We start from the raw sequence: 13,768 nt of genomic DNA on the forward strand, positions 1-13,768 counted from the left end.
ATCTGCAGTTTCCCAAGTATGGGAGCTATTGACTTTATGGGGAATGCTCATTGTGGTTCAGCAGGTTATGAACCCAACTAGTACCCATGAGGACGTGGGTTTGATCCCTGGTCTTTCTCAGTGGGTTAAGGATCCAGCATTGCTGCAAGCAGCAGCGTAGGTCACAGGTGTGGCTTGGGTCCAGTACTGCTGTGGCTGTGGCATAGGCCGCGAGCTGCAGCTTTGATTCAACCCCTAGCCTGGGAACTTGCATATGCTGCAGGTGCAGCCCTAAAAAACAAAAAAACAACAACAACAAAAAGTAAAATTTCACTGACATTACTTTCAGCCCAGTTCATTCCTCCCAGGATTCGAGAGGACTCAGGACTCCATGGGCTGGGAGGCAGGGGGGCACCATCAGCCCTGTCCTCACCTGCCCAGCACCCCACCCCTCCAGCCTCTCTGACCTGCTGGCCACTCTCTTTCTCAGCCCAGAGGGAATCAGGGCCCTGGGTCAGAGGCCAAAGGCCCCTTGTCCCCCTCTGCAGTGCTCCTGGCCCCATGCCTGCCCCCACCCTCACCCCCACCCAGCATCTCTCTTAGGCTCCCAATTTCCTCAAAAGCCCCAAGGAAGAACTTACGCTTGGAAAACACCTCATTCAGAGCCATCTTGAGTTCATTGGCACCAAGCTCAGAATCCTAGAAAAAAGAACCCAAATGGAATTCGTGTCAGGCCCTGACAAGCATTTTCAAGACACTAAATTAACCTAGAGTCAGACACCAGGTCGACCAAACCTGTGATGTGAAAAGGCTGTGACATCTTTAAAAACTCCGATTTGCAGTTTCTCTGGGACTCCTACCAGTATGGGGGTGGGGAGGAAGTGAACTGAATGGGGCGAGCAGGGTACACCCGCACAGGAGGCTGCACCCTGCTTGCTGGCCTTCTCCGGGCTTGCCTAACAAGCCAGAACATGGAGAGGAGCAGTGACAGGAGCCAGAGCTGACAAGCCACATGCCGGGGCGGGACATCCCCAAACCCTCAGAACAGTTCTGCACCCCCGTTAGAGTTAAGGAAGCTGTGACTCTAAACGGCAAACCACATACACCATGCAATTTGTCATTGCTATGTGCCATACCTGCTTGGGGTTCCCAGCCACCAGTGGCAGAGGTGGGATTCGAAACCTAAGACCATCTCACTCCCAAAACGTCTGCTTCCCCCACCACAGCACCTCTGGGAGTTGCTACTTCACTCCTTATCTCACCTCAAAGCGGAAGGAGAGATTTAGGGGAATAGAACTTCCCCTGTGGGATAAACACTGAGCCAGCAGGACGGCTGGTCCCTTAACTCCCCGCTAGAGGGCAGACCTGAGGCAGGATGACGACAGAGGCTCAGAGAAGGGGCGTGGTCTGGGATACGGGGTCCAGTCGTGACTCCGCCCCTGGGCTAAGTGATTTTAGCCAAGTCACTTCCCTGGAGAGGTGTGGTCTTACCATTGGGGTCCCACTCACCCCCTCCAGCCAGTTCCAGGCTATTCTACGGGAAACAAGCAAGACAGGAGCTGCACAGAGCAGCCTGGCTTGGGAGCACAGCTGGCCTCTTTCAGGCTCAGAACGGCCAGTCCCGATAATAAGACCTGGGGACCCTCTGAAAAGCCGCCGGGCCGGAGTGGGATGTCGAGACCCTGGCCTGTCCCTCACGAGGCTTTGTGCCCCAGCCAGCTCCTTAGCCCCTCTGTGCCCAACCCTTCTCCAGCAGAGCAGGGACAGCAACTGGTTCCACCCCACCAGGCAGGAGAGAAGCCAGCAGGCACTTCTCAGGAAAACTAAATAGGAGCTGGTATGTGGTATCAGTCTGGATGCGCTGAATAAAATAGGGCCCCTTGGCAGCTAAGGCCACAGGTTTTGTTGGCAGAAACACTGGTCTGAGTGTCCCTCTAAAACATAAACTGGCTCATTTTTGCAAAGCTTTCTGGAACGGCTAGGCAAGGGAATTGTGTTCCCAGCTTGTATTTTAGGCTGAAGATTTTGTTGTATTTTTTTCTACTCTATCCTTGAGTTTAGAAAGTGCCTCTGGAGTTCCTGTCCTGGCTCAGAAGTAATGACCCCTACTAGCATCCATGAGGGTGTGGGTTCGATCCTTGGCCTTACTCAGTGGGTTGAGGATCTGGTGTTGCCATGAGTGTGGTATATGTGGGTCACAGACTTGGCTTGGATCCTGCATTGCTGTGGCTGTGGTGTAGGCCAGCAGCTAAAGCTCTGCTTCAACCCCCAGCCTGGGAACTTCCATATGCTGCAAGTGTGGCCCTAAAAAGACCAAAAAAAAAAAAAGGAAAGAAAGCAGCTCTGAACTTCTCTGGGGGTGGGGTACATTGTTTTTCCCCTTCTGTTTTGGCCCCCAAATTCATATGTTGAAATCCAACCTCCAATGTGATAGTATTAAGAGGAGGGGCTTTTGGAATAGGATTCAGTCATAAGTGGGACTGGTGCCCTGATTTGTACAAGGAACTCCAGACAGGCCCCTCACTCTCCTTCCACCACGTGAGGACACAGTGAGAAATCAATGGCCTGCACCCTGGAAGAGGGCCCTTCTCAGAATCCAGCCAGGCCAGCATCTCAGACTTTCAGCCTCTAGAACTGCGATAGAGAGAAATTTCTGTAGTTCTCTTCCCGCCTGTAGTGACGGACCCTGTCCAAGGCCCCTTGGCCAACCTCATGATTCTTCAAAAAGCAGCACATCCGCTGTATTTACGGGGCCAGTTGTGACACTTGGAGCCTGAGTCTGCTCTGATTTAGGGCCCCACGGGACTAGAATCACAATCAGCCAAGTCGGCAGGACCAGGATGGGGAGGGAAGGAGCGGGCACGGCAGCATCTGCCCTGGTGCCACATGCCCCCGAGTGGTGCCAGAACTTGGCCTGGGCTTGAATCCCACAGGCGGAGCCCTGGTGGCCACCTTGGGGGCAGGCCGGGCAGCGGGACAGTGAGCACCAAGCCCAGGCCAGGTTAACTGAGCTGCCTGCTGCCTGGGCTGTGCAATTCTTCCTCTGAAGGATATTGATTTAGGGCAATTTTGCCTCCTGGCATCTTGGTCAGATCCAACAAGGCCTATGTACAGACAGAAAGGCTTTCGGCAGGATGCAGATTTTCTATTTTCTCAAGAGACAGTGGGCACAGCAAGCAAAGTGGCCTTGGTCCCGCAATCCCTCTGCCCAGCAGTGCAGGAAAGGACTCTTTGTTTTGTGTGTGTGTGTGTGTTTGTTTTTGCATCCTTTTTAGGGCTGCGCCTGCGGCACATGGAAGTTGGCAGGCTAAGGGTCGAATCAGAGCTGCACCTGCTGGCCTACACCACAGCCATGGCAACATCAGATCCGAACCACATCTCAGACCCACACCACAGCTTGTGGCAATGCCGGATCCTTAACCCACTCAGTCCACTTAACCCAGGGATCAAACCCATGTCCTCACAAAAATCATGTTGGGTTCTTAACCTGCTGAGCCACAACGGGAACCCCAGGCTTCAGAATTTTGGATTTCAACCCTGAATCGCTTTCAGAGTGGCAGAAACACTGACAGCAGGAGGCCAAACAGAGCTGGGGGGCCTGAGGGAAACACAACCAGGATGACCCAAGCTTTCCTAGACACCGTCCTGCCCGTTGGGGAGCCACGCTGCCCCCCCCCCCACTCACCTTCCCTGCAAGCTTCTCAAACAGGCTCTGGAGCGGACCGTCTTCTTGAGCCACCTCGCTGGGGTGTGGCTAAAAGGCAGGGCAATTGCAGAGTTAATATGGACTCGTTCATCCGTTCAGTCATCATTTACTCCCTCTATCCTGTGTCTATCACGTGCCAGGTGTGGGGTAGGTGGGGGCACTCGGTGATAAACAGGGGACATCCAAGGTCACGGCCTCAGGAGCTCCCCGTCCTGCAAGGTCCAGGGTCTAGAGGCTTCCTCTCTGAGCAATGGGAGGAAGGGATCCACCGCCGACCCTGAATTTCGGATTTCAACCCTGAATCGCTTTCAGAGAGTGGTGGAAACACTGACAGCAAAGAATCCCAGTCTGGGTCTGTGAGCTCCTAAGAGATTCACCAATGACTTTCAGGAGGTGTGAGAATCTCAAGTATTGCATGAGTACTGAGGTAGTGCTAATATGTATTTTCTTAGATTTTACCAGATTTTGAAATAGCAACACAACTAAAAAGGAGTTATATCGGAGTTCCCGTCGTGGCTGAGTAGGTTAAGAACCTAGCAAGTAGCCATGAGGATGTGAATTTGATCCCTGACCCTGTTCTGTGGGTTAAGGATCTGGCTTTGCTTCAAGCTATGGTGTAGTCCCAGATGCGGCTCCGATCGGGCCTTTCTGTGCCTGCGGCCGGCAGCTGTAGCTCTGATTAGACCCTTACTTAGCCTGGGAACTTCCTTATGCTGCAGGTGCAGCCCTAAGTAAAAAAGAAAGACAGAAATTCAGACAGACAGAAAGAAAGAAGGAAAGAAGGAAAGAAAGGAAGAAAGGAGTTATCACAACCCAGTGGAAATAGCAGAACTACGAGCCAGAAGATGGGAGTTCAAACACCAGATTGACCACTTACTGAACTCCATCTTAGGGCTCTAAGCATCAATTTCCTTGAGTCCAGTATTACATTAATTAGGCTTGTTACATGGGATCATTTGAGAATCACATGAGAACTCATGGGGTCAAAGCCCTTTGAAAATTGCAACTCATTCTATGAATGCCTCTGTCCAGAGACTTTCTGATAAGACGCTGGACCCTTTCCAAAAGAGGATGGCCTCCCCAGCTGTCACCACCAGACAGAAAGGAGAAAGTCAGGTTTCTGAGGTGTCTTGAAGAGTTCCAGAAATTTCTGGCCAAACCATCACTCAGAAAAGTGCAAAAGGCCCGATATGGCCTGATGATACTGTACTATGAACAGTAACAGCAGTAGTAATGATACTCACCTTTGCTGAGTACTTACTACCTGCCAGGTACTACACATGGATTAGCTCCCTTAATCTTATGGCTACGCTAGGCAGCTGGTCTCATCGCCATCCCCATTTCACAGATGGAAAACCTGAGTGTTAAGTAACTGGCCAAGATCACGCAGCTGCTACACAGTGGAGGCAGGTTTCCAAGTAAAGGCCGGGTGCTGTCCCACCGGCCGCCAGTCTGACCCCCAGAGCGGCTGCTGTCAGCATCCTACTTTGACTCGACCTCTCCAGGGCTCTGCTTTCTCATCTGTCACACTGTGGGGGGGGGGGGGTTGCACTGGGTTGCTTAATGCCTATCATATTGTTCACATTCATGAAAAGCAAATCCAGAAACACATCTAAACTTTTTTTTAAAAAATGATAAACGTTTCTCATCACACATATGTGATTTTAAAGTGGTTTTGTAGAATAAAAACATTGTATTGTTCATGTAATACAATATACAATAGCCTGAATCTAGTGTGAAGTCCACAAATTCTGAATAGGGAGTAATAGTCTATGATTCTGGGGGGAAATAAGTATGAAATTACATGGGCAAAATGAAAGGATGGAAGGAAAGAAGAGAGAAAGAAAAGAAAAAAGAAAGAAAGGGGAGCAAGAAAAAGAAAGGAGGAAAGAGAAGGGAGTTCCCATGCTGGCTCAGCGGCAATGAACCTGATTAGTATCTATGAGGATGTGGGCTAGATCCCTGGCCTCGCTCAGTGGGTTAAGGCTCTGCAGTTGCTGTGAGCTGTGGTGTAGGTCGCAGACAAGGCTTGGATCCCACATTGCTGTGGCTGTGGTGTAGTCCTGCAGCTGCAGCTCCTATTCAACTCCTAGCCTGGGAACTTCCATGTGCGCCCCTGCAGCCATTTAAAAAAAAAAAAGAGGGCATATAAAATACTTCAGTTTGTTCACTCATCCATCCCTAGAGAGAAAGAAAAGGCCCAGTTTCCCTGAGGCCAAGAAGGTGTCGGCTGTCCCCAGGGCCCCGGAATACTGGGAACCCTGGGCAGGCTCCATACGTGGTGCTCTGGGGACCTCAAAAAGACAGGCTGAACCCCAAAGGCCTGGCAGCTCCTGGCTGACCAGAGAGTCTAAACTGCAGACCTAGTCCTGAAGACCAAGAGCTACCAGACATGAGGGAACCTATGCACTGAGACGGCAGGTGTCCCAAGGGAGGCCAGGGTGGACCCGGGGTTGAAAAGACTTGCTGTTTTGGTTTCAGAAAACCCCAAGACCATGGGAGATGGCAGCAGGGCGACCCCGTTCTGGGTTTTGGTTTTTAGGGCCGCACCTGTGGCCTAGTTCCCAGGCTAGGGGTTGAATCGACGCTGCGGTCACCAGCCTACACCACAGCCACAGCAATGCCAGATCCAAGCCACACCTGCAACCTACACCACAGCTCACGGCAACGCCAGATCCTGGACCCACTGAGCAGGGTCAGGGATCGAACCCGCATCCTCATAGGTTTTAGGTTCGTTTCCACTGAGCCACAAAGGGAACTCCTAGAATCAGGTTTAAGTTGATGTAGCAGGAACAAAGGAGGAAGGACAGTTCTCACCACCTGAGCCACAAGGCAGGCATATGGAGTGAGGAGAGTGAACCTCAACCTCTACTCATTTCTTCCTCCAAAGTGTGCTCCAAACTAGCTTATGGAATCCAGCCCCCCTAGACCACACACACAAAGGCTAAGATGCGTTTCTGCATAAGCTCCCCTTTATCTTCTTCAATATGCTTCCCTCAATCATCCTCTAAAAGACTATAGGTCTCTGCAAGAGCAGGAACTAGAGCTCTTTCTCCCATTGCCATCTCCATCCTGCCCAGAATTGCTCAAGCTCACAGCAAGTGCTCTGGGGACCCACCTGCCTGAATGTGGGGGACCCTAAGACTCCCCCCAAAGAGTAGGAAGGTGTGGCAAAGCCTGGGTTCCCAGGGCTACATCTTTCTCATCTTCATCAGGAAAACCAGGACCTAGAACATGTTGTAGCCCTGATGAATACAGTTATTGTCCTCAATATATAAAGAACAGTGATGAATCAATAACCCCGAATAACTGCTCTGCAACAGTGTCAGAGCTTGACATACTAAAAGGTGGCATACCTCATGTGGGTTTCCAGCTACCACATCCCCAATTTCCCTGAAATACAAAGAAAGTAAAAAACAAATATGAGCAAGTAAAAACTATAGCTAATGGCTAGGTTCTTTGGGAAGTTTTTAACCCTGCTGTAGGATTGGCTTCCCAACACGCTACTAGCACCAAACTACAGAAACTCCACCAGGATCCCTCCCTTCACCTCCCCACCCCCCACCCCACCCTGAGTTTTTCACCAGAGACACGAGCTGCTAAGTTCAGTCAGCCCTTCATGGAATCTAGAATGTCTACCTTGGTGGAGTGCTCTTCACAAGAACTCTCTCCCCACTTTGCCCCAGGAATCTAGCAATGCGAATCCCTCTTGAAATGGTGTCTGGGGAATGAGCCATCAAGCCCACGGCCTGTGCGTCCATGCAGATACGTGCATGGTATGTGGTGCACTGGGTGTGGTGTGTGTGTGTGTGTGTGTGTTGTATGTGTGTAGTGGGGGAGCTATACTATGTGTGGGGTCTGTGTGTGGTGTTTATGTGGGTGCTATATAAGTGCTACATGTGTGTGGTGTATATAAGACATGTGAGGTGTGTGTATGGTGTGTTTGTGATGTGAGTGGTATGTTTGGTCTGTGTATATGTATACACGTGTGTGTAGCATATGTTGTGTGTGTAGTGTGCATGTATGAGGGGTGTGTGTATGTGTGTGTGTGGTGTGTATAGTGTTATAGTGTGTGTGTGGTATATCTGTGGTGAGGGTGTGTACAGTGTGTGTGACTGTGATGGGGTGTGTATAGTGTGTCGTGTGTATGTGTGTGTGTCTGCGGTGGGAGTGTGTATAGTGTGGGGGGGTGTCTATGATGGGGTGTGTATAGTGTGCTGTGTGTCTGCAGTGAGGGTGTGTATAGTGTGTGGCATATGTGTGTGTGTGTGTGTGTCTGTAGTAAGGGTGTATATGTGTGTGACTGTGATGGGTATGTGCGGTGTGTGTGTGTCTGTGATGGGGTGTGTATAGTGTGGTGTATGTGTGTGTCTGTGATGGGGGTGTGTACAGTGTGCGGGGGGGGGGGGGGGTGTCTGCAATGGGGGTGTGTACAGTGTGTGTGGTGTGTGTGTGGCTGCGATGGGGGTGTGTATAGTGTGTGGTGTGTATGTGTGTGTGTCTGCGGTGGGAGTGTGTATAGTGTGGTGTGTGTGTTTATGATGGGGTGTGTATAGTGTGCTGTGTGTCTGCAGTGAGGGTGTGTATAGTGTGTGGCATGTGTGTGTGTGTCTGCAGTGAGGGTGTATATGTGTGTACTGTGATGGGTGTGTGCGGTGGGAGTGTGTCTGTGGTGGGAGTGTGTATAGTGTGGTGTATGTGTGTGTCTGTGATGGGGTGTGTACAGTGTGGTGTGTGTGTGTCTGCAGTGAGGGTATATATGTGTCTGTGATGGGTTTGTGTGGTGTGTGGTGTGTGTATGTGTCTGTGATGGGGGTGTGTACAGTGTGCAGGGGGTGTGTGTGTGTGTGTCTGCGATGGGGGTGTGTACAGTGTGCGGGGTGTGTATGTGTGTCTGCATGGGGTGTGTGACAGGAAGAGACGGCGCTCTCATCCAGATCCTTCTCCCTGCGGTGCCCGCCTCCCCCCTCCAACCCCCGCTGAAGGGAGGAAAGCCTGTTTGTAACCAGGCCCTTGTTACCCTTTGTCTCCAGCAAACTCCCCGGGTGTCCCACAGGCCAAGCGGAGGGGCAGAAGGGGCCAGCGAGGGAAGGGCCTTGGGACCTAGGGTTCCACCGGCGCCTTCGGGGAGCCAGGCCGGGTCCCCTCCGCCCGCAAGGGGCCAGGCGGCTCTGGGCCCCTCCCGCACCCCCCACAGAGGGAGAGGACACGCACAGGGCCTCGGCCTTCTTCTCGGAGAACACCCGCAGGCAGAAGTCGCCGTCCCGGAAGGGCTCGAAGGTGGACGGCACGACCACGTACGCCCCCGGCGGCAGGCGCAGGCGCGCGGAGACCTCGCGTAGGTTGACGTAGGTGCTAGAGCGGGCGGAGGGCTGGCGGCCCAGGAAGAAGTCCCGGCCCAGGTGCGCGTCCGTGGGACTCTCCAGCTGCACAAAGCAACAGTCAGGGTCAAGGTCTCCTGAAATCCTAGAAGAGGAGGCCGAAGAGTGGAGGTTTATGGCCCCGACTTGGGGATCGTTGATTTTCAACCCTGGGCTGAGCATCCGCGGACCCTGGATTCCGTCTGCACTCACCCTGCGTCCATCGTCAAGTGTTTTCCGAGCTGCTTCTGGGTGCCCAGCCCAGGGGAGACACTGACCTTGACCATGCAACCTTGGCCAGACCCCTTGCTCTCTTCCTGGTTAAATGAGGGATTGGACAGCAGGGTCTCTGGTGTGTGTGCTCAGCGTTTCTCTGGACTTTTGTGCCTGGGGCATGGCTTCAATCCTAGTTCTCAAGCAACAGTAGCCACAAGGGCCACCTGGCTGGGAGCACTGCTCTTCTGCAAGGAAACCCCGACGATCTGGCTGGGGGTGGGGGGCCTGGGAGGCAGACAGAGGGGCGGCCGCAGCAGAACCCATCTGTTTGTTGGCAGGAGAGGGAAGCGGTGGGGGTGTGATTTCGGGCTAATTGGTGACTTCAGAGCGCTTGCAAAACACAGGTGCCCATGTCATTAGTGCTGCCATCAAGCCTCCCTGTGGCGCTGTAGCTTCACCATCCATCTTCATCAAGGCACCTGTGACAGAGGCAGCTGCGGGAAAGCCGCAAGGGCTGTGACTTCAGTGTGACCCAGAGCTGGAATGTACCCCACCCCCCGGAGTGGACAGGGTCCATTCATGGTCACCAGACCCTCTTTGGATCACAAGTTTGCTCAGCAGGGGAGGAAGGTGGCACCATCTGCCCCCACCACCCTGGTCAGGACTCCAGGGGACCCCAGCCAGCCCATGATGACCTGGGAGCTGGAGCAGCCTTGGAATCCCCCAAGTCCAAGTGTTAAGCAGCTAAGTGACATCGTTGCCCTCCTGAGGGCAGCAAGGGGAGGAAGTGGGACCCACAGGGAGAAGTACAGTAGCTATACATGGGGGTTGGACTGGGAAAGGGCCAGGTCTCGATCCAGCAAGAACCCGGGGTGGGACAGTTGAGAGAAGCCTTACTGGGGAGGACAGAGGGAGAAGCTGGGGACATAGGACAGGAGCTGGGCCCCTCTGTCCTGCTGGGGCTTCACACAGGCATGGGGCTCCTGGCCCTAGCACCTCCCCATGGCCTGGCGCAGCCATGCACGTGTGGGCCCAGGGTCCACGTGAGCAGCCCTGGGGGCTTGTTGGAAATGAAGTTCTCAGACCCCTCACAGACCTACAGAATCAGAGACTCCGGGGGTGGGACCCCGGGCTTTCTGAGCAGTGGTTTGGAAGCACTGACTACAGGCCCAGGGGCACCTGCAGACCACGGGCTCCACAGCGACACCTTGAGGGCACTGGGCAGCTGCACTGTGTGTGCGGAGGGCCTCTTATAGAAATGGGGCTGGCTGGCTTTCTTCTTTCTTTTTAGGGCCACACATGGAGGTTCCCAGGCTAGGGGTCCAAGAGGAGCTGTAGCCACAGGTCTACACCACAGCCAGGGCAACGCCAGATGCAACCCACAACTTCAACCTGCACCACAGCTCATGGCAACCCTGGATGTTTAACCCACTGAGCGGGAGCAGGGATCGAACCAGCATCACCGTGGATACTGGTCAGGTTCTCAGCCCGCTGAGCTGCAATGGGAACTCCCTAAATGGGCTATTTCTGATGGGAACCACCATGGATCAGATTTAGCTCAGGTTTGAAGGTAATGACTTTCAGGTGGCCAAGCGGTATTTGCTCTAAATCGTCCACCCCCTGGTCTGCTGCCTCCATAACAAATAACATGCACTTTGGGGGCCACCAAGCCAGGTGACCAGTGGTTGGCAGCCTTGGCCGAAGGCCAGGGCTGGAGCCTGTGAACTTGGGCCTCGCCGACACATGCTACGAGGTGGCCGAGGTTGAAAACCCAGGGGAGCAGGGGGAGAACAGCATGGCAAACGCCCTGCTTCACAGTTAGCGCAGCAGACTCCGGCTGGGGGAGCCCCAGACATCGGTTTCTAACCTCAGCTGCACACTGGAACCACCCCCTGAGGTTATACTCTGATCGGTGGGGTGCAGCCTGGCCATGGAGATTTTTAAGGGTCCCCGGGTGTCCCCAGTGTGCCATCGAGAGAGGCCTGCTGGGCCAGGATGATCTGGGGTCTGACTCTGCTGGCTGTGTTGATGACACCTTCTCACAGAAGGCAGCTAGGACAACCAGGTGAAGCTGGAGACAGTGACAGGAAACCCCAGATGCAAGAATGACAGCGATGACCTGTCTCTCTAACCCAGCTGTCAGTCACTGAAGAGGCACCAGAAGAGCCAGGAGCCAAAAATATAAATTTGGTGCTTCCTTTTCTTATCAGACGTCAGGCCATTTATTCTGTAGGCTAGATAAACAGGAGCCCAAGTGAGCCACAGTCATCTTGTTTGGATCAAACCAGCAGGCACACAGGGGGCAAAGGTCATCACTGTCCCCTTCATGGTGGCTGGGACCCCATTGCCTTCACCCACTCTCAGGGTTACCCGCTCACTGGATCAGGTGAGAGTCTGTTCGTGGGAGAACCGGAATCCATCAGAGGCAGCAGATGCTACCGGGTGCCCATGTGAGGAGGCAGCCCAGCTTCCTTACCAAAGGAGGAACACCTCCGTCAGTGCCCACATACCTCTTTGGGGACCTACAGGACAGGAGAAAAGAGCAGGTCACTCAAAGGTGCCACTGTCTTCCTCATGCATGCCTCCCCACATCTGGCAGCCAGACAGTGCAGTCCTAGGCCCCGAGAGGAAGTCTGTGCTACACTGACTGATCAGCATTTCTGAAACTGGAAAGTCATGGGTGAATTTCAAGGCCATCCGCGTACCCCTGAGCCCTAGAAATCCTAAAGAAAGATTTTTAAAGTTTCAACTTGGTTTTCTCTTGGTATAATCTACCCGGAAGGAACTCCAATTTCTTAGGAATAATAACCTAGGGGTTTAAATGAGAGCTAACATCTTCCAGACCTACAGACCTGGCCTCCAGATCACAGGGCTTGGCCAGAAACGGGTCTTACTCAGCTTGAGGCACCACTTAATCACCATTGACTACGGGTCTGGTCCAGGAAGAGGCACGTGACCCAAGCTGCGTCCCAGGAGAGGCTTCTCTAGGATTTTGAATTGGAACCAAGAGAAGGCGGCCTTCTTTTATGTGGGTGACCTTAGGGAGATGGTGCAGAAAGCCAGACAGGGAGGATGCTGTTGACGCCAGACAGGAGACAGAAAGCGTCCTGAGCATGTGCCAGTCCCCTGCTCCACGCATCCTGTCCTTCCCTGGGTTTGGTTACCTGAGCCGGTAAGTTCCTTTTGCACGAGTCTAGGTAGAATTAGGCCCTATTATTTGCAACTGGAAATGGTGACGCCCACAGATCTCAGCTGCGGAGTGGGAGGCCCCCAGGCCAGGGGGAAGAAGAGGGTTCAATCCCCTCTGGTCCTTTTCCTGCCTCGGCCCCCTGAACGCTCTTTTGAGCAAAAGACCGTGAAGGGCACTGTTCGGGGCCCAGGTCCCCGGGCAACTGCCAACTCGGAAGAAAAATAAATTAGGGGAAATTTGCATCAGCTGGCGTCTTCCTTCTGGAGCCCCCACCATAATTGCCCGCAGAGGTAGAAGTCCCCGGTCACTGTCACTCCTCTATACTTTGGTCTAAAACCAACAACACCCAGAGAGAGGCCTCTGGGAGAGCAGAGGTCCTCAGGGGACAAGCCTCGCCCTCCTGCCTGCCTGCCTTCACCCCCTTGGCGGGGACTCTGTCAATCTTTCCATTCAGCCCCCATCTCCTCGGGCAGTGGGCTCTGAATCCACTGTCCTGAGTTCTGGGCAGGAACGGAGCCAGCCGCCAGGCCTGGGTCCCAGTCAGAGCATCCAGGCTGGAGAACAGGCTGGCCGCGCCCACTGACAGATGGAAAGGGACAGTCACCTTCGAAATGCAGGATCCTGAATGTTAATGACAGGCCTGCCTGGCAGGAGCCCGATGTCACTGCAGGAAGCTAACATGGGAGAGAGAGGAGGCCAGCCGAGCAGGGCTCTTTAGCCTCCGGGGGAGTTTCTGGCTGCTTCTCAATCTGTGTCAGGTTTCCAACCTCAAGCCAGACTCCAGTTTGCAGACAGTTAAAGGCAGAGGAGGCAGCTGCAGGGGTCAGAGAATGGGACCCTCTCAATCCGTAGACTCCCGCCCGCCCATAGTGGGTACTTTCCACAGCCCAGGCAACTCCCTACACCCTCAGTCACGCCCCACAATGCTGGACACCCCCTCAACTGAACTTTAAAGCGGCTCGTGTTCATAGGTGTCATGCTCGAAATTATATGCCTCTGGCTCTAAGAAGAAGGTCCACAGATCACATACATGGGTTATTTTATAAGCAGCTATAAACTGATGTCGGAAAAATTGACATGCTGTATATATAATTTATGAGAGCAAACGCAGTGCCCACAAAGCTATTTCCGAGTGTTAGCTCATGTCCCTTTGAAAGAATGCTTTGCTGATCTGGTTATGTGTAAGAGGAGCCAGTGGAGGCAGAGCTGGTGGCCACTGTCCCTATGTCGCCCACCTTTTGGCCGTATGCACCTCCTGCCTACTCTCCAAAACTGTCACTTACTTTCCAGCTGGCAAGAAGCACGAGGTGTCCCCTC

General features: G+C 53.4%; 1 protein-coding gene across 4 annotated transcripts in view; it reads right to left on the bottom strand.

The window, feature by feature from the left end:
• CAPN8 (calpain 8) overlaps positions 1 to 13,768 on the bottom strand; it is a 147,276-nt gene that overhangs the window by 88,799 nt on the left and 44,709 nt on the right. For 2 of the 4 annotated variants that reach the window (XR_014817504.1, XR_014817503.1), the window contains exons 11-14: positions 8,900 to 9,111; positions 7,042 to 7,078; positions 3,665 to 3,733; positions 621 to 678 (exon numbers count right to left, since the gene is read on the bottom strand). Coding sequence is in view for 2 of the 4 variants with exons in the window: in XM_084979342.1 (XP_084835468.1) it covers positions 621 to 678; positions 3,665 to 3,733; positions 7,042 to 7,078; positions 8,900 to 9,151 (416 nt within the window). In the remaining 2 variants the exon portion in view is untranslated. Of the gene's footprint in view, positions 1 to 620; positions 679 to 3,664; positions 3,734 to 7,041; positions 7,079 to 8,899; positions 9,152 to 11,459; positions 11,784 to 13,768 lie in introns of those variants that run through there. The other 2 variants (XM_084979342.1, XM_084979343.1) reach the window with 2 other exon arrangements.

This window comes from Sus scrofa, chromosome 10 (assembly GCF_054392235.1).
Source record: "Sus scrofa isolate SSC_HxYL_T2T_F1_AM1 chromosome 10, Sscrofa_HxYL_maternal_Yorkshire_Landrace_v2.0, whole genome shotgun sequence".
Lineage (NCBI taxonomy): Eukaryota > Metazoa > Chordata > Mammalia > Artiodactyla > Suidae > Sus > Sus scrofa.